The 24,845-nt window shown below is 47.2% G+C and overlaps 1 protein-coding gene across 1 annotated transcript in view; it reads right to left on the reverse strand.

Annotated features, from left to right (window-relative positions):
* Positions 1 to 15,901, reverse strand: part of Tep1 (telomerase associated protein 1) — a 43,564-nt gene extending 27,663 nt beyond the window's left edge. The window contains exons 1-15 of the mRNA XM_057786103.1: positions 15,802 to 15,901; positions 13,537 to 14,127; positions 12,271 to 12,456; positions 11,661 to 11,795; positions 8,698 to 8,859; positions 8,022 to 8,180; positions 7,646 to 7,723; positions 6,475 to 6,599; positions 6,161 to 6,318; positions 5,323 to 5,432; positions 4,242 to 4,332; positions 3,948 to 4,131; positions 1,986 to 2,154; positions 1,309 to 1,467; positions 421 to 498 (exon numbers count right to left, since the gene is read on the reverse strand). Coding sequence (XP_057642086.1) covers positions 421 to 498; positions 1,309 to 1,467; positions 1,986 to 2,154; positions 3,948 to 4,131; positions 4,242 to 4,332; positions 5,323 to 5,432; positions 6,161 to 6,318; positions 6,475 to 6,599; positions 7,646 to 7,723; positions 8,022 to 8,180; positions 8,698 to 8,859; positions 11,661 to 11,795; positions 12,271 to 12,456; positions 13,537 to 14,103 — 2,361 coding nt within the window. The 5' untranslated portion in view covers positions 14,104 to 14,127; positions 15,802 to 15,901. The remainder of the gene's footprint in view (positions 1 to 420; positions 499 to 1,308; positions 1,468 to 1,985; positions 2,155 to 3,947; positions 4,132 to 4,241; positions 4,333 to 5,322; positions 5,433 to 6,160; positions 6,319 to 6,474; positions 6,600 to 7,645; positions 7,724 to 8,021; positions 8,181 to 8,697; positions 8,860 to 11,660; positions 11,796 to 12,270; positions 12,457 to 13,536; positions 14,128 to 15,801) is intronic.
* Between the last annotated feature and the right edge of the window lie 8,944 nt (positions 15,902 to 24,845).

Consider the following 24,845-nt stretch of genomic DNA (forward strand, 5'->3'; position numbering starts at 1 on the left):
CTCAAAATGCATCACCTAATTACCTCACTACATTTAGCTATTATCTCGGTTCTGTGGATTCACTGCAACGACAACCAGCTGAGCATTTCTGCACAGCTCTGTATGTAACGACACAGTGCAGGGCCGCTGAACAATGTACACTACGGGAACCATCGTTAAACAACCCTCCATCATTAAAGCTTTATCAGCACAACCCTGTCTGAGGGACTACACTGAGCAGTGAGCCGATGAGGACACTTCAAAGTACGAAATGTCGTGTTGAAGGGTCAAGAACTGAGAAGCAACCAGACAGCTATCTGTAACCGCAGCACTGGGGAGGTGGAGGCAGGAGGATGAGGTATGGAAGACGACAAACGTGAAGAACAGGCTGTGGAGGAACCGCTAAAGCGGGGAGTTTCATAGGAACTGAGCAGGACTCACGGGGGTCCTCTGGACAGCCAGAGACAGCAAGTACTTCTCAAAAGTGTACACGGACCAATCATGGTTTTCCTCCAACTCCTGACGGAAAGAAACCTGGGTTAGAAGGTCGTGCCCAAGGTGTCAGTGATCATCTGTTGGAATCTGATCCCACAGAATTGGGATCTGGGCCATGGTATTGGCAGGTGAGGCCCAGAGAGATGCCCTCGGCTGTCAGGGAAGCGCTCTTGGTATCTGAGGTATCTCTGAGCTCCTGCAAAGATGGTTGTGAAAACCTGAACCTGAACCATAGCTTCCTCTCTAGCATGTTTCAGGATGCAGCCCTTTCCTTCCACATGTATTTTCCACACCCCGAGTGCCATGAGATCCTCTCCGGAGTCAGCCAATGCCAGTGCCGGCCTTGGGCCTGAGAGCGTGAGAAGATAAACATCTTCCCTCTATAAAGTGAGCTTGCCTCATTATGGCAATGACAGACTAATATAATTAGTTAAAAAAAATAGTAGTATCGATTTGTTTGAGAAATCTTCAAAGTTATGTATAGCTGTGATTCTTTTTATTTTTTCTTTCCCGATACAGGGTCTCTCTATAAAGTCCTGACTAGTCTGGAACTCGCTATATAGGTCAGGCTGGCATTGAACTCACAGAGATCCACCTGCCTCTGCTTCTCAAGTGCTGGATTAAAGGCGTGTGCCACCATGCCCAGCATATATGCCCAGAAACAGCTACGCATTCCAGGCTGGCCTCACGCTTGCAGTTATCCCGCCTCTGCTCCTGCTCTCTGAGCGCTGGGTCGAAGGCACTCACTCTGGCACCTGGCTCCCTTACTATCTGAAATGCTCTAAGGCTTGGGTCATTGGTACGTTTCTGGGTAGCAGGGGGTGCGTTTCTGACCTGGACTTGAGCCTGGAGTTTGATGGCGGTTTTCAGGATACCTTCGTCTGTCTCAAGGACTGGTATCTTCATGGCTCCTCTTCCACACAACAAGACAGTCACCTGCTCTGCCCGAGCCACCATCATCCCAATCAACAGCAGTACGTAGTTCAGAGGAGGCTGGCGGGGCAAAGCATCATCATGAAACCGAACTTTAGAACCCATGCTTGCATAGCCAGCTTTTGAAGCCAAACTCCTGGTTTGGAGAAATGGGGAAAGGAGTGTGGGTCTCTCAGGAGACACCAGCTTCAATAGCTCTCTGGGAGAACTGACTTGGGGGCAGCAGGAGGCCATCAGAACCCCTGCCCAAGTCAATACTGGGAAACAGCAAAGTGAATTTGATACACTTGTGACAGAAATTTAGAGGCTGTCCTTAGCCAGCTGAATTTGAATGCTAGTATTATGAGGCCTAAGCAAGCTGACTAAAATTGTCCCCGGGAACCAATAACTGGCCCTTGAAGGCAAATCCATGACACTTCTTTCAGCCCGTGTGGCTCTCAGAGAACCAGAGGGAAACCAGATCCTCTCAAGTCCCTGCGTCCTGCCAGCCCTGTGGAAGATGTTGTTTGTTTGTTTGGTTGGTTGGTTGTTTGTTTGTTTGGTTGTTTGGTTGATTGGTTGGTTGGTTTTTTATTTACCCCTTGTGAGTGACTCTTGGGACAGAGCCTGTTAGCGTTTGCATCTGTGAGATAGACCAAGAGGGTCCGGCCTGGTAGTGGGGCTAGGTTGTGCTTCACAGAGAGGTTGACAGCCGTTTCCAGGGCCTGGCGATACCGCTCCAGCAACTGAACATCACAATTCCACTGTCTAAAGCAAGAAAAGACACAGACGCGGGACTCAGCAGCTCATCTGTCCGCCTGGGACTCTGAAGCAGACGGAAAGACGACGATGCGCCTCGCTCTCCCTCCCCAGCACGGCCCGTTCTTCCTCATCCACTTTACAGTTGCCACGGAAGCTTCCTCTCCTGCCCAGGACTGGGAGCCATTGCTGAAGTCACCTGTCACTCTCGGCTGTACTTGCTTCAAGAGACACAGCTTAACTGCTACAACTTTATTAGGGGGCATTAATTTTTCAAAATCATTTTACTATTTTGTGTGGATGAGTGCTTTGCATACATGCACATACTACCTATGTGCAGAGTCTGCAGAGGCCGGGAAATGGTACCGGATCCCCTGAGGATGGAGCTAAAGACCGCTGTGAGCTACCACATGGTGGGTGAGCTTCAAACCCAGATTTTCTTTTTCTTTTTTCTTCTTTCTTTCCTTTCCTATGTTGTCCTGGAACTCATTCTGTAGGTCAGGCTGGCCTCGAACTCACAGAGATCCGCCTGCCTCTGCCTCCTGAATGCTGGGATTAAAGGCGTGCGCCACCACCGCCCAACTTTAAACCCAGATTTTCTGAAAAGCATCCAGTGTTCTTGTCTTTAAAATTTTCGTTTATAATTTGATTTTGCTGTTGCTTTGTTGTTTCCTTTTATTAAAAATGGATTTTTTTACATAATACATTATAATTATGGTTTCCCCTGCCTCCATTCTTTCCAGGTCCTCTCCACCTCCCTTCCCTCCAGATCCATTCCCTTTCTGTCTATTAAAGAACAGGCTTCTAAGAGATAATAAGAAAATAAAATATAAGATGAAACAAGAACTAACTCATCAAAAACTTGCACAAGACAGACAGAAGGAAAACAGCCTAAGAAAAGGTGCAAGAACCAGAGACCCACCTGTTCCCACACTCGGGAATCCCACAACAACACTAAGCTAGAACCATAATGTAAGCACAGAGGGCCTGGTGCAGACCCGTGCAGGCCCTGTGTGGGCTGCGTCGGTCTCTGGGAGTTCAGATGAGCTTTGCTTACGATGATTCAGAAGGCCTTGTTTTCTTGGTGTGTTCCATGCTCTCTGACCCTTACACTCTTTCTGCTTCCTTTCCTGCGGGGCTCCCTGCTCTGTGGGGTGTGTTCCCACCCACTGAGCCATCACTCTAGTCATGGAGGTTTTATTTTCTAGATAAGCTCTCATCTAGACCAGATGGCCTTCATATTGCTGATCCTCGGGCCTCCACCTCCCAGTGCAGATGAGGGAATCGCTTTTTAGATTTCCAGCTAATAAATACAACAGAAGGACAGAAAATTCATTCTCCAACTGCCAATAGCACGGTCTGGCTAAGGCAAAATCGTCAATGAAAAAACCATCAACTACACCAAGGAGTTTGGCTGAACCTGCTGGCACACAACTGTGATCTCAGTACTGAGGCATCTGAGGCAGGAGGCTGCACACCTGAGACCACCTGGGCTACACAAGGTCAAGCCGCTGACTCCCCACAACCCGCATCAGGTGGTTCACCCCAATTCTAACTCAGCATGCAGCAAGAGATGATACACAGTCAGACTCCATCTGAGCCAATGAGATCGTCTCAAGCAACAAAGAGGGAGCTGGAAAAGTTTGGGTTTCGTAATTCTCATAGAATGAAGTTCAATGTAAGTTCTAGTGACTGGGTTGTGGTGTAAAAGTGACAGGAACCCAGTGGGTGTGCAGCACAGAACGCCGGCCCCCAGATGGCTCCGCAGCCCGTCCCCGAGTTCCCAGCTGGCAAGCACAGACCTGGCCTTATGAAGCCTCAGCTTCTCCCGCTTGAGCTGCTCGTACATCACAGGTATGGTCATGGCCGCCCGAAGCTGCCGACGTGTCAGGGTGCATAGGTAACTCCGAACAGCGGGCCTCCTGATAGTTTTTGGGTTTCTGATCACTCGCCTCATCAGCGTTGTATTGGAAGGGAAGGGCAATGCTGTGTGTGACAGGAAAGCACCCAAACCAAGAAACTTCTGTTAGCTCAGTATTCTAAACCCCTGTCCTTAGGGCTGGAGAGGGAAACGGCAATCGGGAGAGAAAGAATACCTTTATTTCTGAGTTGGGCCTCAAGTTTATCGATAGAATCATGAGCATTAAGGAATCTGAATGGAAACTGCCGACTGTGGACCACAGATTTCTGAAAAAGAAGGAAGAACCGTGAGCAGAGGGCCAGGGAAGACGAGGGCCGCGGGGCCTGGAGGACCTGGGAAGACGAGGGCCATGGGGCTTGCAGGACCCAGGAAGACGAGGGCCGTGGGGCCTGCAGGACCCGGGAAGACGAGGGCCGTGGGGCCTGCAGGGCCAGGGAAGACCAGGGCCGCGGGGCCTGCAGGGCCAGGGAAGACCAGGGCCGCGGGGCCTGCAGGGCCAGGACTATGGAGCAGCAACTCTACTGGGCTTGTAGGAAGGTAAAGAGAAAAAAATAGATCTCAAGAAGGAACAGGGAAAAGGAAAGAAAGGTATGAAAAGAGATTAAAAAGAAAATGTAACAGGAGTCCCATTTCTTTCTTTTTATTTTTTATCATTTATTTATGTATTTTGGTTACTCAAGATAGGGTTTCTCTGTGTATCCTTGGCTGTCCTGGAACTCACTCTGTAGACCAGGCTGGCCTCGAACTCACAGAGATCCATCTGTCTCTGCCTCTGGAATGCTGGGATTAAAGGTGTGCGCCGCCACTGCCTGGCTTTTTATTTTTTAATTAAAAAATATTTTATATGTATGGTATATATGCATAGCACATGTGTGCAGTACCTAAAGAGGCCAGAAGAGGGCGCCAGATACCCTCGAAATGGAGTCACAGATGCCTGTGAGCATGTTGGAGCATGTTGGTGCAGGGACTCCAATCCAGGTCCTCTGGAAGAGCAGCGGTGTTCTTACCCCCTTCAAGCCATCGTTCCAGCCCCAGAGCTGCCCCCAAGTGAGCTAATTCATAAATGGGAGCCTTTTTGCATGTTTTTGAGTTTACAGAGTAATCACAACAGTTATTACTCTCCATTGTAAACTCCTCGCCCTGTCCTCCCCAGTATATCTGTGCTTCCGCAACTATTACACTCCACACAGAAAGCAGCCGGCGGCCAAGACCGCTCTCAGCCGTGCAGAGACGCAACAGCCCCTGCCCACACTCACCTCATGCTGGAGTCTCTGCAGAACAAGCTCATGGTGGCGGGCACTGATCCCGGTGCGCAGCAGGTTACACAGGTTCCGGAGCATGGCCATGAAGGGGAGCTTCCCGTTGTCTTCAGACATGGGGGACAGGATAAACAAACTTGCTACCACAGTATGAAACACAGAGCCACACAGAAGCTCAAACTGGAGAGTGCAATATGTTCTGCTCAACACACTGAGTAGCCTGAAGCGGACGATAAAATTTACGGAACTCTGCTTATGGCGTAGCTGTTTCAGGAACAACTTGGGTCGCTACCCATCGGCTCCAGCTGTGGCCCAGCTAGTAAAGTGCACCCCCGTTTTCTTCACCCACCTGACGGAAGGTGATAACTGTCTACTGCAAGTTGTGCTTTGACCTTCCACGCAGCTCCTCCGTGTAGCCCTGACTGTCCTGGAACTCGCTCTGTGGACCAGACTGGCCTCAAACTCAGAGATCCACCTGCCCTTGCCTCCTGAGTTCTGGGATTAAAGGTGTGCACCACCTCCACCTGGCTTTTTTCTTTATAAAATTATTTTGATTCATGTACACGTGTGTGTCTGTGTGGAAGCATACTCCATTACAGATGGTTATGAGCTACCCTGTGGTTGCTGGGAATTGAACTCAGGACCTTTGGAAGAGCAAGCAGTGCTCTTAACTGTTAAGCAGCAGTATAGTAAATAGCAAAGCTCAAAATTCCAATCATTTTTGGTTATGCAAATTAGATGCACCATTTTGTGGAACTTTTCGACACGGGATCTACGATACCAGAAGCACGAATGGGGAAGAGCGGAAAGGAAGACGGTGGCCAAGGCCACCTACCTATGAGCTCCTCCCAGACACCAGCTTTGTTCCCCCGCAAGCTCAGCTCCCTTTCCCAGGTCTCTGGCCTTCGGAGCTTCATCCGCTTCCCAGCTCTGCTAGAATCCCATGGCCCGGGGAGGTGACTCTGAGAAAAGAGCTCTAGGGTGGACGGATACCTGGGAGAAGAAAGACAGTCCCATGGTTTCAAACGAGCCAAAGTTTGGCTCACAGGACTGTCTGCCTGAACCAATACGGCTAGGACTGCCACAGTCAGAGCCATGAAGGACAGGGATGGTCACGTCCATCCCTGTGTCTGAAACATGGCGTCTCACCTGTAGCCCAGCAGGGCCTGGACGTGCTGCGCGGGCTCATGGATGTGTAGTCTCTCTACCAACTTCTTCAGGGTGAACCTTGGCAGACTTTCCCCCCCTGGCACTGCATTGTAAGCTGCTTCAAACTGTGGACACAGGCCAAGCACCATGGTGTTAGCCTCATCCACAATTATGGGGATCAGAAACAAAAGCTGTGCCGTATCAGGACGTAAAGCATAAAATGATTATATTCCAAGGTGATTTCATTCTCCAAAACTGATTTGACAAAGATCAGAAGCAGCAAGGAAAGCCCTGCGGGGAGGAAGGAGCTCCCAAGGGCAGAGCTGCAACCAAACACTGCAGCAGGGGCAGCCCCAGCCACGTGGGAGGCCACGGCAAAAAACTGCACAGCAGATCCCCAAGATGCAAGGCAGCGTGGCAACACAGCAGGTGATCTCAAAACAAAAAAAGAAATAAACCTTAGTAGTTCTTTGGGATCCAAAAGATAAGAAAGGGGGGGGAAACAACAGATTTCTAGGGGTCCCTGTGTTTTATTCACCTAAGATTGAACTATCACGGTTACTAGGGGGTGATGGTTTATAAAACAAGCAAGGCAGGGAATGAGAACAGAGAACATCCTTGTTCTCTCAGAGAAGGAATAAGAAGGCAACTCTTATCTATATCATAAGCCTGTAATAGTGGTACCATCTGTTTGTTTTGAAAACTTTCTGTGAGGGGCTAGAACACTGATTGCTCTTCCAGAGGACCTGGTTCAGTTCCCAGCACCCACAGGGTGACTCACAATGTCTGTAACTCTAATCCCAGGGGCTCTGATGCCCTCTTCTCGCCTCCAAGAGCACCAGGCACACACGGTACACAGACATGCATGTAGACAAAACACCAGCACCATAAAACAAATAAATAAAAATAAAAAGCCTTCATTTGTCTAATCGGATATGTCAGCTGTCAACGAAGTATAACAACAATGACAAAGATGCAAAAAAAAAAAATTCCCTTCCCTTTATCCTCTGAACCAAACCTCATAAGCACAACTGAGCCTCCCCGGGTATGGATAAGTAAGTGTCTACCACACTGGCTACGGGAATTTCTAAATTAATGGGATTCTATTTCTAAATGCAATTTCAGAGGCGATTGTGCGTATGTACTAACAACTCCCAAGCAAGTGACTCACCGCGATCTGTTCATCTCTAAGGGGCCAAAGGCTCTTTGGAAAACATTTCCCTCGCTCTGAAAGCGGTCGTTCTGTTTTCTGTGGGGACAGGAGAAACAGTTTCAAACAGGGAAACAGAAGTTGCCCCTGCAGATTCCCATTCTAACAGTCCTGAAAGATCTCTACTAAACAGGAAGTGAGTTCACAGAGGTGACCCTGTTCTTTCTTGTCCTGAGCCCCACAAAGGTCATCTGGACCTCTTTGGCTCCTTTGCTTTCTGATGTGTGAACATGCCAGATACTTCCGTGTGGGGGCCCCAAAGCCCACCATGTTCTTTTATCCTTCCCTTTCCAGAGAAAAGGAACTATGACTGCCCAGGGCTTAGGCAAATACTGACTTGGGGACGGGGTGGCTGGCGGGAACGTTTCTTGGATCGGTGTTTCCGTGGATTGTACTTAGCTAGCTGGTACTCATCAAACTGGGCAAATTTGTCAGTCATGGCAGCACGGAGACAGGCAGGCAGGGGCACCAACTTCTCATCCTTTTCTGCCAGGCTCTGTTGAGGACAGAGGAGATCAGCAGAAGAGAGACCCAACCTCCCACCTCTAACACACACACACATGCGCGTGCATGCACACACACACACCACAACAGAGGAGATCAGCAGAAGAGAGAGACCCAACCTCCCACCTCTAACACACACACACGTGCATGCATACATGCACACACCCACGCACACACACACCACAACAGAGGAGATCAGCAGAAGAGAGACCCAACCTCCCACCACTAACACACACACACGTGAGCACACACACACACACGCACACACATACACCACAACAGAGGAGATCAGCAGAAGGAAGACTCAACCTCCCACGGCTAACACACACACATGCGTGCGCGTGCATGCACACACACACACACACACACACACACACACCACAACAGAGGAGATCAGGAGAAGAGAGACCCAACCTGAGGGAAGGCTACCCTGTCTGAAAATCTCCTCAGTGAACAAAGGAAAGGGGGGACACCGTGATGGTCAAAGTGCAGGGTACTAAATACCGTACCTGGTAGAACTCAGCTACCTGGATCCAGTCTGAAGGCAGGTGAACAATGGCAGAGTAATACCGTCGCACATGGGGGCGGCAGGCTGGCAAGAAGGCAGCAATAGCCAAAACCATGTTGGCTACCTCCCGGATGTTAAGTTGCTGCCTGGCGTACAGAGATGCCTGGGATGGAGCGTGGAAAAGATGGGCACGTCGGTCACTTATCTCACAGCTCCATGCCCTAAACTATCTTGCTCAGAGTCTGCCAGTATAACAGCTTTCCTGAGCACACCACAATACCTACAAAACAGTCGACAGGCCCTGTCCTTGTTTGGAAAACCCTTCACACCAACGTCTATCAAAGACTTACCAATTGCAACATGGATGTTCTGTAGACATTAAGAGAGAAATAACGAGACAGTAACTAGCTATGATCTTCCTGAAGGCAGTTTCTGAAATCTTTTCAGTGACTTTCAGTCTCAGAATTATGCTAAATTATATTGATTAATATATTCATTAGATTATTTCTAAGTAAAATAAAGTACTGCAACTTAAAAAAAAAAAAAACTTATCCAGGGTACAAATTGCTGGCTAAACCTGTCATCTTTCAAACCCCATAGAATACATTTCCCCCAGATAAGACTGGCCCATGGGCATGTCTCAGGGAGATTGTCTTAATTAGTAATGGTGAAGGAGGGCCCACCCACTGTGGGCAGCACTATCCTTAGGAAGGTCATCCTGAACTGTATAACAAACCTACCAAAGAGCTGGGGTTGGTAAAAATACTTTTAAATTATGGTTGAACAATATTTGTTTATCTGAAATTTTTATTTATTTATTCATTTATTTATTGAGATAGGGATTCTCTGTGTAGCCTTAGCTGTTCTTGACTGAATTGGAACTCACTTTGTAGACCAGGCTGGCCTCGAACTCACAGAGATCCGCCTGCCTCTGCCTCCCGAGCGCTGGGATTAAAGGCGTGCGCCACCATCGCCCGGCTCCAATATCTGAAATTTTAAATCTTGGTGCAAAAACATAACATGAAAGTGCCTGTGTGTATGCGCCGGAATGGCATGTGTGTTCGTGTCAACACTGTTTGTGATGGCCTAGAAGTACAGATAATTCACTATTAAATTGTGGCTGTGAATAGATAGGCTGTGGTGTATAGATTTATAGCAACAGGAAGCTTCAGCTGCATGCAACGTTGTGAATGAATGTGATAACGTTGACAAAATACTGTCCTCCTTCCCCATAAGAGCCCAAAGTATAATTCTCTCTATCTGTGTGGAACTGAGGATTGGTGTTTGAAGTGAGTATCCTAATTGTCCCCACCCTTCCCCTCAAACAAGGAGGATCTAACTGAGGACGCTTTCTCCTCACTGGGCACCTTGGGTAAGGGTGTTTTTACTGCAGGAGGGAGTGACAGGGGCTGGGTCTGAAGTAGGTGCTGGGAGAGGCTGTGGCTGTTCTGTTACTGGAGCCAGTCAGCCAGGTGAAAGAACCGTGTACGCTAGGCAGGAGCCTGTGTACGCAACACATGGGCCTGTGTACACTAGGAATGGCCTGTGTATGCTAGGCAGGAGCCTGTGTAAGTGACACATAGGCCTGTGTACGCTAGTCAGGGGCCTGTGTATGCTAGGCAGGAGCCTGTGTACGTAACACATGGGCCTGTGTACACTAGGAATGGCCTGTGTATGCTAGGCATGGGCCTGTGTAAGTGACACATAGGCCTGTGTACGCTAGTCAGGGGCCTGTGTATGCTAGGCAGGAGCCTGTGTACGCTCAGCATGGGCCTATGTACACTAGGAATGGGCCTGTGTACGCTAGGCAGGAGCCTGTGTACGCTCAGTATGGGCCTGTGTACACTAGGAATGAGCCTGTGTACGCTAGGTAGGAGCCTGTGTACGCTCAGCATGGCCTGTGTATGCCAGCAAGCAGAGTTCTTCCATGGTACCTCATGTTCCTGTCCTAGCTTTCCCCAGTGATGGGCTGTGACTTGGAAGTATAAGCCAAAAAGTCTCCTTTCCTTCCCTAAGTCGCTTTTGGTTAGAGTGACTCATCACAGAAACAGAATGAAACTAGAACATGCCTCCTCTCTGGTTCAGACACAGCCATGATCCACTCCACACGTGATACTATCCAGTCCACACGTGATACTATCCAGTCCACACGTGATACTATCCAGTCCATACGTGATACTATCCAGTCCACACGTGATACTATCCAGTCCACATGTGATATTATCCCCTTCACATGTGATAGTATCCACTCCACACGTGATACTATCCAGTCCACACGTGATATTATCCAGTCCACATGTGATATCCCCTTCACACGTGATACTATCCAGTCCACACGTGATATTATCCAGTCCACATGTGATACTATCCAGTCCACACGTGATACTATCCAGTCCACACGTGATACTATCCAGTCCACATGTGATACTATCCAGTCCACATGTGATATTATCCCCTTCACACGTGATAGTATCCACTCCACACGTGATATTATCCCCTTCACACATGATAGTATCCACTCCACACGTGATATTATCCAGTCCACACGTGATATTATCCCCTTCACATGTGATACTATCCACTCCACACGTGATATTATCCACTCCACACGTGATATTATCCCCTTCACACGTGATAGTATCCACTCCACACGTGATATTATCTACTCCACATGTGATATTTTCTACTCCACACGTGATATTTGGAGAAGTGCTTTATTTTCTGGGAGCCAGATCCAAGTCCCATCATGCTAATAGACTCCCAGACCTAACACTGTGCATTTAGATGTACAAACCCAGTCCTGGTAAACCTTTTCCCATCTCTCCTTTCTCCACTCCACAGAGAATTCGGTCCCAGACTCACCCAGAGCAAACATTCTCTCCGCCCCTACCAGGAGTCAGTCACCAGCTCTTCATACGATAACCACAGTTCACCTCTTCTTCCCACTCCTTCATTCCACAATACCTTAAGGATGAACTCAGGTTCCAAGGGGGCCAGTTCACGGCAGACTTCAAGAATGGATGTTCGGGTAGAGTCTGATGCACTTTTCACATTTATATGTGCAGCCAGAGCAGAACATAGTAAGGTCAGGAGAGCCATCTAAGAACAGGCAGCACAGAAGAAAGGAGAACTCAGGATCTACCCAGACCAGCTTGTACACCAAGAGGACCCAGGTTTAGTTCCTAGCACCCACAGGGTGGTTCATGACCTCCCTTTAACTCCAGCTCCAAAGGCTGCAACGTTTTTAGGAAGAGGAGGCTGAGTCTCCGTGTTAGTCCTAGCTTGAACTCACTATTATAAAGCGGGCTGGCTTCAAACTCCCAGAGATCCACCCGCCTCTGCCTCCCATGCACTCGGACTAAACATCACGTGACACCACCAGGAGGGGTCTGACCTCCCAAGCACAAGACACGCGGTGCACATATGGACTCCAGGTCAGAACAGGGTCAAAAGCGGATTGAGAAGTAGGGAATGAGAACAGGATCATGTATCTTCTGCCACCTCCCTAGGGAGAAGCCCTGGTTCTGGTCTCTTCCCTCACCATTCCCTGCAACACCAACCACCCAAGTTTTACCTTCTTTTCCTGGAGGATCCGATCAGTGGTTTCCGAATGAGATTCCAAGTCTCCAGATGTGAGTTTTGGGACCGGTGCATCCAGCTCCTCTTCCTCTCCCAAGCTTAGACAGTACAGCGGCATTTGGATTTGTGTGATCTCTTTCTGTCCCTGCACTTCCTTTCCTTCGGAGAAGCACCTCTGACCCTAGAGACAGTGGCAGTTACAAACCACACCGAGTACTACAGCCTTCAAAGAGGGATTAAAAGTGTCTCACAAAGACAATGAAGGCCTATATCTCTAAGCCCCACTAACCACCGTTAGTCCATCCTATCTCAGCTTGGGCTCTTATGCTACCTTTCTCTACTCAGGCTCCTCAGCTTTCTGCCCAGGGGCTCTGCGATCTTCCCGGCTGCCATCTCATGACTGCCAGTCCGGTAGCCCAAGGCCTCCCTCTCATACATCTTCTAAATGTTTTCTGAGTCAGAAGAATGTCAAGTCCCATGTCAATCCCCCAGAACCAAAGAGCTTCTCCATTCGCTACCACCTCCCTGACAGGGCCATTGGAAAATTCAGTGGAATAATGCATGTTTGACTCTGCAAATTGCAAAACCCCAAATCCCAGCAGGGTAGCAGCAGTTGTGCTTTGAACCAGAACTTTGTGAAGCACATTTTTACTGGGATGTCAGCTTTGCCCAAGGCTAACTTGTTAGTTAGCAGAGACACCATACGGCTCAGGTAAACTTTCCCCCAAGAGTCCACAGGGGAAGTATGTTCCTGTCTGCCAGTTCTGATCTATATACTAAGTGTGTTCACATGGATGTGTCGTGTCAGCACACAGGTACACAGGAAGTGAGTCCTGATGTAGCAGCTACTGCACATCTAACCTCGGACGCACCCCGCTGACTGCTGTGAAAATTGTGCTGGCCTGCTTCCCAATCCAAGGCTTTCTGGAGACATGGACTGTTCTTGAGATCTATCACCCAGAATCTCTGCACTAGATATTTGGTAAGAATGAAGATGAAGATACCAGTGAAGACAGCCCTAAGGTACAGAGTAACTCGGGAAAGGCCATGACAGACTCTTGGAGACACAGCTCAGTAGTAAAGCCTAGCTATATGCATGCCTGCGGTTCAATTCCTAGAACTCTCCCAAAGAAACAAAAGGCTGAAACCAAAATGCTCTGAGAAAAGGTCCCCAGACACAGAAATCAGAGAAACGAAGGCACTGAAATCGCAATAATAAAAGATAAGGCTAGAATCAAGATCAGCATCCAAAAACAATTACCAAAGCTACTTCCTGAACTCCAGTAGTAGTAGGGATGGGTCTCGGGGTCCTGGAACAAGCTGGAAGGTCCAGATTCGCAGAGAAACATGGAACCTTCTTGGTAGGAGACTCAGGGAACAGGCAATTGCTAGTGTTCGGGCTATGCAAATCAGCCTGCATTGTATGAGCTACATGAAGACCCTGGAGCAAGGGGCTGGTAGATGCAGTGCTCTTGACAGTGGATAGGGTGGCAAGACATCGGTTCTCCAGGGAGAGGACGTCAGGGTGGACAGATGTCTGTCCACATAGCTTCTCCAGGGGCTGGAGGTCAGGGAGCATGGTCAGGCACCGGTTCTCCAGGGAGAGGACGTCAGGGTGGAGAGATGTCTGTCCACATAGCTTCTCCAGGGGCTGGAGGTCAGGGAGCATGGTCAGGCCCCGGTTCTCCAAGGAGAGGATGTCTGGGTGGACAGATGTATGTCCACATAGCTTCTCCAGGGGCTGGAGGTCAGGGAGCATGGTCACGCCCCGGTTCTCCAAGGAGAGGATGTCTGGGTGAACAGGCACATGCCTACAGAGTTTCTCCATAGCTGCTGTACCACCAACATATACCTGGAGGGAAAGAGCAGGTGATGAGCTGTGTTAGAAACATACCAACTCCAGATTCACCTGTTTGTGCCAATGATATGCAAAGAACAAACCATATTTTTATTTCTTTTTAAAAATAGGTATGTATGTATGTATTAGCAGTAGTAGTAGTGTTTAGTGTGTGCGTGTGTGTGTGTGTGTGTGCGTGTATGTGCTGGGGAAGAGTATGTGTATAAGTTCAGCCACGTGTGTCACAGCACACATGAAGTTAGAGGACAACCCTTGGGGGTTGGCTTTCTCCTTCAAACACTGGGATCAGGGATTGAGCTCAAGTGGTCAGGACTGAACAGCAAACACTTTTAGCCCTTGAGCCACCTTGTTGGCCCTTCTTTTTTTGATTCATCCAGAGAGAATTCTAGGGGAAAAAAGGTGGGGAAAGGTAAAGCAAAAGCTTAGCATGAAAAAAAAAGCCTGGCTCGGTGGAGACCTGCCTAGTGGAAGAGAGAGGAGGGCATCAAAAAGACCAGCCTGGGCTGCATTGCAAATTCCAGGCCTCTGGGAGCTACGCTAACACACCCTACCTCAAAAGAAAACATGTCCAGCTTATTCCCGTCTCTGTACTAGAATAGGCGGGGGGGGAGGGCACAGTAAGGGCAGGCATGGCACACACCAACCCTCTCAGCACTTGAGGCAGAGGCAGGAGGATCAGGAGATCGAGGTCATCCTTGGCTGTCTAGCAAGTTTGTCCAAAAGGGGTGGGAGCTAGGAAGATGGGTCAGCTGATGAAGCACCCACGGGTGGATTCTTCCAGCTAGCTGGCCAGCCAGCCTACCAAAAGCAAGCTGGGAAGCAACCAAGTAAGGCACCTGATTGATGTACCTGCTAGCCTGGAGATAGTGTATATACATCCGCACATGTCCATACTATCGCACACACGAACATGTACGTACACACATACACCCCATACACGAGTAATAATTAATCCCAGAATTAATCCAAGATTGTCTTTATTTTTTGTTTGTTTATTTATTTATTTGGTGAAAAGGGTTTCACTACGTAGGTCTGGCTGTCCTGGAACTACTATATAGACCAGGCTGGCCTTGAACTCACATAGAACCACCTGCCTCTACCCCCCACCTCCAGTGCTAGGATTAAAGGCATATACAACCACACCGTCCAACCACGTACTCCAAAATTGAAAAACAAGTTCTCAAAATAAAAATTAAGTTAACAGGAAAACAAAGACATAATTTTTTTCCTTCCCTGGAGTTTATAAAGATTCAGATGAACCAAATCAGAAACTTTATCCCCATGTCCCAGAGATACTGCTATTGATTCAAACACTTTCTGTGCATATATACAAGTATGTACTTCTGCCCCCACTTCTACCTCCCGCCCCTTTTCTTTGGCTTCACAACTGGGGCCATACTTCAAACGTTATTCTGGTCTGGGGAAGTCGTGAAGGCCTGCTATGTTCGCACCTTAGCGTCCACCTCTCTGTGTTAAGCGCGGTGGTCAGTCTAGCGGGTTTAGCACCCCTCATTTGTGACAGTCACTCCTTCTAGGGCACTTAAGGCAAAAGGAATCTGTTCTCCACCCCACACCCACCAGGCTGCCCGGAAGGACGAGGCAGCTGCACTGCCCTCGCCCGGAGGCCCTGCCCGGAGTCCAACCACTCGGTCTCAGCCAGGGTTCTACCTGCGCTCGGGACTGGAAAAGCTGTGCACTGTGAGGGGCGCGTTGGTTCGCTGCAACAGGGAGCAGAAAGCGGCCTGGGTCAGCCGGTGGAAAGGGTGGAAAGATTGGAAACGGAACTGAAAGGGCGCAGGAGCAAGGGCGAGGCTGGGCTGTGGGCGGGGCGGGGCTGAGGGCGGGACTGCAGCAGGGAATATAATCACAAATGCTGGGAAGGCAGGCTTCGCTAACCACACCCGGTTTGAGTCATAGGGTTCCCTGATTCATACTCAAAGCCAGGCCAGCTTTACCAACCGCTGCATCCCTACCCAATACGTCATGTTCTGATGGTATTATGTATCTTCAAAATCCCCCAAAGGCTTACATGCTAAAAACATGATTGCCAGCTATTGCAAGGTGGCGAAACCTTTAGAAAAGAAGTCAAAGCTCGGAGAGTGTGCCCTTGAAGGGACAATGAAGGGCAAATCTCTTCTCTCCCCCTTCCTTCCTTCCTTCCTTCCTTCCTTCCTTCCTTCCTTCCTTCCTTCCTTCCTTCCTTCCTTCCTTCCTTCCTTCCTTCCTTTCTGCCTGCCTTCCATCCACCATGGAAGTGAACAGTTTCCTCTGCCAGTGTTCCCCACCCCACCCCACCCCACCCCACCCCACTCCACCCTACGCCCTCCATGAACTGCTTTGCCCCAAGCCAAAAGTAAGAGAGTCAAGAGACTGTCAGCAGAAACCTCTGAAACCATGATCCAGAATGGTGGCACACACATTTAATCCCAGTTTGTTTGTTTGGGTTTTGTTGTTGTTGGTTGTGTTTTGTTTGTTTTGAGACAAGGTCTCTCTAGCCGTGGTTGTCCCGGAACTCACTCTGTAGACCAGACTGGCCTTGAACTCACAGAGATCCACCTGCCTCTGCCTCCCAAGTGTTGGGACTAAAGCTATGCACCACTACGCCCAGCAATAAACTTTTTAAAGTTTTGATTTGGGGGTTTTGGCTTTTGTTTTTAGACAGGATCTACCTATAAAGCCCTGGGTGTCCTGGTGTTAGATGAAGCTGACTTTGAATTCACAGAGATCCACCTGCTTGGAAAATGGAAAATAAGAGAACTTGTTTTTTGCAGAAGACCCAGGTTTAGTTCCCAGTACCCACACCGTGCCACCTGCTACACAACCCCTGGAAACTCCAGTTACCAATGCTGCCCTCTCCAAACCTCTGAAAGTACCTGGTATGCACGTCCCTGGAGGCAAAACACTCATAAACACAAAATGAAAAGATTTAAACTACTCCATAGCCAGGTAAGGCAACACACCCTATAATTTCAGAGATTTTAGAGGCTACAACAGAAAGATCCCAAGTCCCAGCCTGGTTACTTAGGGAGCATTTGTCTCTAAATTAGAAACAAACCAATAAGCAAAAACCCTAAAGCTAAATCGTAATCTCAGTGGATTTTTAATAAACGTGAAAGACGGGCAGAATCATTCAAAGTTGTAAGTACAAGAATGCCCCTCACTGTGGACATGCTGTGCACTTTTCTAAATGTCTAGCAGTCTTGGGTCCCTCCTATTAAATAGTGGATGCCAAAAATAAGCCTGATTGTGTGTGTGTGTGCGCATGCGCACGTGTGTGTGTGCATGCGCGTGCATGCGTGTGTAGAGAATACATCTAAATCATCCCAAGTGTGCGGTACCACCCATATTAATAGCTGTCAATCTCAGTGGAAATCTCTCTATAGAAGTTGAGTTTGCTGATCCTGCAACCAGACCTCAAACACCTAAAAGCAGCAGCTTTGCAAGGTTACTAGAATGGGATGTTCTGTTTGCTTTCTGTTGTTGTGATTTAAAACAAACAAACAAACAAACAAACAGAAGCCTGTTCTATTCCCCCCTCGCAGGGAGAGCCCATGCCCTACTTGGGTGCTCCTTGTTACTTAGCTTCTCTAGATTTATGGCTTGTAACCTGGTTGTCCTTTACTTTGCAGCTAATGTCCAGTTATGAGTGAGTATATACAATGTTTGTCTTTCTGGATCAGGATTACCTCACTCAGGATGATTTTTTCCTAGTTTCATACATTTGCCTTCAAATTTCAAGACGTCAGTTTTTATTTATTTATTTATTTATTTTGTTTTTCGAGACAGGGTTTCTCTGTGGTTTTGGAGCCTGTCCTGGAACTAGCTCTTGTAGACCAGGCTGGCCTCGAACTCTCAGAGATCCGCCTGCCTCTGCCTCCCAAGTGCTGGGATTAAAGGCGTGCGCCACCACCGCCCGGCCAAGACGTCAGTTTTTAAACAGCTGAGTAATAGTTCAATGTATAAATGTATCACATTTTCTTTATCCATCCTTTGGTTAAGGCACCTCTAGGTTGTTTCCAGGTTCTGGCTATTACAAATAAAGCTTCTATCAAGATAGTTAAGCAAGTGTCCGTGTGGTAGGATTGAGCATCCTTTGGGAATATGCCCAAGTGGTTCTGGGTGGACTGGGGGAGGGAGTTGGGGTTGGGAACTGAGGGATCAGGTTGGGGATGGATGGAGCAGGAGAGATGGCTGGAAGTTGAAACCTGATGCAATGGAAACTCCCAGGAGTCTTCAGGAGGACCCCAGCTAAGACTCCTAGCAACAGTGACTATGCAGCCTGAACTGGCCATCTCCTGTGATCAGACTGGTGACTACACCACTTGTCAGCAGAGAACCTCCATCCAGTAACCAATGGAAACAGATGCAGAGACCCACAGCCAAACATTAGGCTGAGCTCAGAGAACCCTGCAGAAGACAGGGAGGAAGGAGTGTAGGAGCCAGAGGGGTTAAGGTCACAAGAAATGCCACAGAAACACCTAACTTGACTCCTAGAAGCTCAGAGTCTGAATCACCAACCAGAGAGCATGCATGGGACTGACCTAGGACCTCCCGCATGTATGTGACAGTTTTGGAGCCTGGTCTGCTTTTAGGACCCCTAACAGTAGGAGCAGGGGTTGTCTCTAACACTTTGGCTGGCTCTTGGGAACGTATTCCTCATACCGGATTGCCTTACCTTTCCTTAAACCAAGGGAGGTGTTTAGTCTTACTGCAGCTTGATATGCCGTGCTCTGTTGGTACCCATGGGAGACCTGCCCCTTTCTGAACAGAAACGGGGGAGGAGTGGATTGGGGGTTAGAAATGGAAGGAAAGAGAATGAGAGGAGAAGAGGGAGGGAGACTGCTGTTGAGATGAGAAAGAAAGAAGGGGGGGAGGGAGCAAGAGAGGGAAAAACCTGACCACAACTTGGGAGAAACGGGTTTATTTCCTCTTACAGATCTATCCTCCCGGGAAACCAAGGTAATAACTACAGAGGAACGCTGCTCACTGGCTTGCTTCCTGCTCACCAGCTTTCTTACACATCCCAGGCCCATCTGACCAAGGGGTAGCACCACCCATGGTGGCCTTGGCTCTCCTCATCAATTAGTAAAAACAATAATAAAGTGCCCCACAGACGTGTCCATAGGCCAGCTTGACCAGGTCAGTTCCTCATCCGAGAGCCCCTCTTCCCGCGTGTGTCAAGTTGACAACAAGAAGGCGCATCCCATGGCTCTGCAGCACTGAGCCCTACTCTTGCCAGGACCAAGATCCAACTCTCAGTACCCGCACAGTGCTAGCCATGGCAACTCCCTCTCCAGAGGATCTGAATCCCTCTTCTGGCTTCCTCAGGCAATACGCTCAAAACACTCATACACAGAAAATTAGTAAATACATATTTTATGTTTTTTTTTTTAAAAAAGATAACCATCACAAGAGACATAGTGAGGAAATGGAACTAAGAGGAGAGACCCCACCGATGACCTTCTTTCTCTTTTAGGTGGTGCTGTGGGAGCTAACCAGGTACTCTGTGTCAAAGTTACACCCTCAGTCATTAAAGATTGTCTTTAGATATGATCCGAATTGAGCGGCCCTTCAGAAGTACACACTCCTGTAGGCTCAGCAGGAAACATTGCCTTTGCAGACAGAAAGGTGGGAGAGGCAGATTGGGTATTTCAGATACTTCCCTGACGACTGTGGACAGCAAGACTTAATAGTAGAAAAACAATTGGTTAACTAAGGGTTAAAGCAAAGACATTGTCCCTGTCCCTGCAACTGAAACTAGGTTGTGACCTTTGAATCCCAGTTCTCAGCTCACTGAGGACTCAAGTTTCCTGGAGCTTTAACCTCAGTAAGGGTATTTTGAGTTTTGTTTGTTTGTTTGTTTGTTAATTTGTTTGATTGGTTGGTTTGGCTCTTTGAGAGAGAGTCTTTCTTACTACAAAGTCCTGCTTGTCCTGGAACTCAATATGGAGACTAGGCTGGCCTTGAACTTGAAGTAATCCTCCTGCCTCTGTATCCCCTGTGCTGTGGGCTCAGAGGCATGGTCTACCACACCAGTTTCCATTTTTAGTGTAGAAATGTAATCCAAAACAATGGTTTCCTGTAATTTTTATTGAACAAGTTTAATAAGGAATAAACCTTCCAGACTGAATTGTAAGTGTATACATTAAAAATTTGACAGGCATAATTACTTGTCTGTAATCCAAGCACAGAAGCAGAAGCAAGAAACTTGTTGTATGCTTAGGATCAAACTCCAAGCCAGCCAGGGCTACATGAGATCCTAGTTTAAAAAACAAAACAACAACAACAACAAAAACAAACTACAAATTGAATTGGACTTAGTTTCCAGAGACAGTCCCCAACACTGACCAAAAGATGAAGGACATGTCTGCTGGGAGCTGGGGAAAAGATAACTTTTGTCTTTGCCTGGAACAAAGAAAACTTGTAACTAACTTTTGCACCAAGTCCAGTCTCTGCTTGTCTTTGGATTGGGTGATGCTAGATGTCCACTGCCCACGTTTGCTTCCTTACACCTCACTCCCTGAGCCGCAGCGTCTGTGGGTTGGAGCGTCTGTGGGTTGGAGCGTCTGTGGGTTGGAGCGTCTGTGGGTTGGAGCACGAGCCGCATCGTCTGTGGGTTGGAGCATCTGTGGGTTGGAGCATGAGCCACAGCGTCTGTGGGTAGGAGCACGAGCCACAGCGTCTGTGGGTTGGAGCACGAGCCGCAGTGTCTGTGGGTTGGAGCACGAGCCGCAGCGTCTGTGGGTCGGAGCACGAGCCACAGCGTCTGTGGGTCAGAGCATGCTTTCCTTCCATCGCTATCACTGATGAACTAGGGGTCCTGACAGTTAAGTCACTCTTCGGAGCCTATGAGACACTGCCGTTTTCCACCACGGAGAATTCATTTAATCCCCCAATGTCATATTTTCTTTATTTTCAAGTGCTTAAATAACTGCTCAACTTTAAATTTTATTCTCTTAGATTGACTTTTAACGTCATGTGCGGTGTGTCTGCACGTTGCCCTCAGTGGGGGGGAGGGCAGAGGAACTGGAGTTGCGGTCACCTGGCATGAGCCCTGGGGATTGAACTCAGGCCCTGTGGAAGAGCAGAGTATACTCTTAACCACTGAGCCATCTCTCTAGCCTCTATAATTTGTTTTTTTTAAGTTAGCGTACAAAGTAATGGATTTAACTATGACATTTTTGTAAATAGTTTTTAATCCTTAGAGATTTTGTTCAATGCATTTTGATTACATTCACCCACTCTTTTCCCCCTTATCCTTATGGAATTTCCATATTCACATGCCATCACACTTTATACCCCAGCTCCCTGGCTCCCTCTGGCTCCACTCCTCCCCAGTAGCTGCCCCTTATGTTGTCGTGTCACGTGTCCCCCATCATCTTTCCTTTTCCCCCCTTAACCCTTCCATTAAGATCTCCTCCTCCCCATCGTGTTTTCCTCTCTCTATTACATACACCCCTGACTGTTGCTGAGTGACACTGAGCTTCAGCGGCTATGGGTAAGTATAATACATACACCAACTTACCTCTGAGTTGCCAGTATTACTTCCCTTCAATCTTTGGAAGCCTTAATATTCTTATTGCAATTTTATCTGGTTAGTTTGTGTGTATGCACACATGCGAGCATGCTCGTAGCACATGTATGAAGGTCAGATAGCCAGCAGGAAATGTCTTTCCCCTACAAGCAGGCAGGTTCCGGGATCAAACTCTGTGGTCAGACTTAGCAGCCTGTCTCTACCGACAGAGCCACCTGGAAGGCCCGGGAAGCCCTTTTGAAAAGTCCCTTACATCTATTAAAATTGCCTGCAGTAGTAGTCAGTTTTATTTCCCACCCATTGTCCTCCTCCACTTTGATTCAACAAACCTCTGTCAAGTGCAAAGGACCATGCTACAAGCCATAAACTACAGGGTTATATAGTGTGTTGGTGCAGAGAATTTCCAGCAACATCCCGGAGAAGCTAGACTTTGAACTGGGAAGGACAAACCTCTGATAAGAAGCTTAAAAGGGAGTAACAAAATCTGGAATGGAAACACCATTGACTTTCTCTGAATATTTTCCCCTTCATCTCCAACAACTTTCTTTAGATTCAGACTGCGTGTTTCTTCTGTAAAACCACCAATGACTTTACTATTTTTCTAAAAAGCCAACTTCACTTGGTTCTGTTACTTTTATTTACAAAAAATATTAGGCTCACATATAAATTCTTTATATGGAAGAAATAGTAACTAAATTACTCACTCTCAGGAAGCAATCTTGTTCTTCAAATAACGGACTATGTGAAAGCTATGTTTTATCTGATTTTAGTAGAGAAGCTATTCAGAAAATATGGGTTTATAATAAGCTTCCATCTGTGAGTTGTCTGCACCTTTCCCTGATACTTATGAGGCTCTCTCTGTTTCTATCACGTGAACTATTGATGTCCTGTAGAATTTTAGAAACACAGGTTTTGCTACATTCCATTAATTTGCACAGGTTCTCTCTAGTAACAAGTTCTTTGCATATATTGGAATCTGAGTTGACCCAGAGGGCAAAGCCACTTGCTGCCAAGACTGACAACCTGAGGTTGATCCCCGGAATCCACGTTGTTATGGGGGAGAAATGGGGTAAGAGGAACCTGGTTAGGGAATTGTCTGGGATTGCTCTGTGTGGTGACAAAGCACTGGACCCCTGGGAAAGACAGTAGACAGAGCTGCGAAAGGAACAACAGCAGCAGATCCCAGGAAAATGCAAGGGACAGCCGGAGGATGGAGAGCAGAGAAATGACACACTTTTCAGAACAGACAGACGGATCCCCATCGTTGTTAGGGTTGCTGGTGCTGGGATGAGACGCCATGACCAAAATCAAGGTGAGGAGGACAGGGTCTGTTTGGCTTACCCTCGAGCATCACATTTCTTTCGGTTTTATTTTTCCAGTTTTTGTTTATTGATTTTTATTGAGCTCTACATTTTTCTCTGCTCCCCTCCCTTCCTTTCCCCTCCCCTCTTCAACCTTCCCCCAAGGCACCCATGCTCCCAATTTACTCAGGAGCTCTTGTCTTTTTCTACTTCCCATGTAGATTGGATCCATGTATGTCTCTGTTAGGGTTCTCACTGTTGTCTAAGTTCTCTGGGATTGTGATTTGTGGACTGGTTCTCTTTGTTTTATGTTTAAAAACCACTTATGAGTGAGTGCATGTAATAATTGTCTTTCTGGGTCTGGGTTACCTCACTCAATATGTTTTCTACCTCTTTCTATTTGCCTGCAAAATTCAAGATGTCGTTACTTTTTTCTGCTGTGTAGTACTCCATTATGTAAATGTACCACACTTTCCTTATCTATTCTTGGGTCTATGGGCATTTAGGTTGTTTCCAGGTTCTGGTTATGACAAACAGTGCTGCTATGAACATGGTTGAGCACATGTCCTTGTGGCATGGTTGAGCATCCTTTGGATATATACCCAAAAGTAGTATTGCTGGGTCTTGAGGAAGGTTGTTTCCTAATTATTTGAGAAATTGCCATACTGATATCTAAAGGGGTTGTACCAGCTTGCACTCCCACCAGCAATGCAGGAGTGTTCCCTTTCCCCACAACCTCTCCAGAATAAGTTATCAGTGTTTTTGATCTTGGCCTTTCTTACAGGTGTAAGATGGAATCTCAGAGTTGTTTTGATTTGCATTTCTCTGATGACTAAGAATGTTGAACATTTCCTTAAGTGTCTTTCAGCCATTTTAGATTTCTCTGTTGAGCGTTCTCTGTTTAAGTCTGTACTCCATTTTTTATTGGATTATTTGTTCTTTTGATGACAAATATCTTGAGTTCTTTGTATATTTTGGTGATCAGACCTCTGTCTGATGTGGGGTTGGTGAAGATCTTTTCCCATTCTGTAGGCTGTCGTTTTGTCTTGTTGAACATGTCTTTGCTTTACAGAAGCTTTTCAGTTTCAGGAGGTCCCATTTATTGTTTCTCTCAGTGTCTACTGGGGTTATAATTAGGAAGTGGTTCCTGTGCCAATGCATTCAAGTGTACTTCCCACTTTCTCTTCTATAAGGTTCATAAAGGCTGGCTTTATGTTGAGGTCTTTGATTCATTTGGACTTGAATTTTGTGCATAGTGGTAGATATGGGTCTATTTTTATTCTTGTACATGTTGATATCCAGTTATGCCAGCACCATTTGTTAAATATGCTTTATTTTTTCCATTTGATATTTTTTGCTTCTATGTCAAAAATCAGGTGTTCAAAAGTATATGGATTAATATCTGGGTTTTCGATTCAATTCAATTGGTCCTCCTGTCTGTTTTTATGCCAATACCAGTGTATTTTCAGTACTGTAGCTCTGTAGTAGAGTTTGAAGTCAGAGATTGTGATACCCCAAGAAGTTCTTTTATTGTACAGGATTGTTTCGCTTTTCCATATGAAGATGAGTACCGTTCTTTCGAGGTCTGTGAAGAATTTTGCTGGGATTTTGATGGGCATTGCATTGAATATGTAGATTGCTTTTGGTATGACTGCCAATTGCCATTTTTGCTATGTTAATTCTACCTACCCAAGAGCATGGGAGATCTTTCCACTTTCTGTGTCTTCTTCAATTTCTTTCTTCAAAGATTTAAAGTTCTTGTCATACAAGTCTTCCACTTTTTTGGTTAGAGTTACTTAGAGATATTTTATGCTATTTGTAGCTATTGTGAGCAGTGATGTTTCTCTGATTTCTTTCTCAGCCCATTTATCATCTGT

This window comes from Chionomys nivalis, chromosome 12 (assembly GCF_950005125.1).
Source record: "Chionomys nivalis chromosome 12, mChiNiv1.1, whole genome shotgun sequence".
Classification (NCBI taxonomy): domain Eukaryota; kingdom Metazoa; phylum Chordata; class Mammalia; order Rodentia; family Cricetidae; genus Chionomys; species Chionomys nivalis.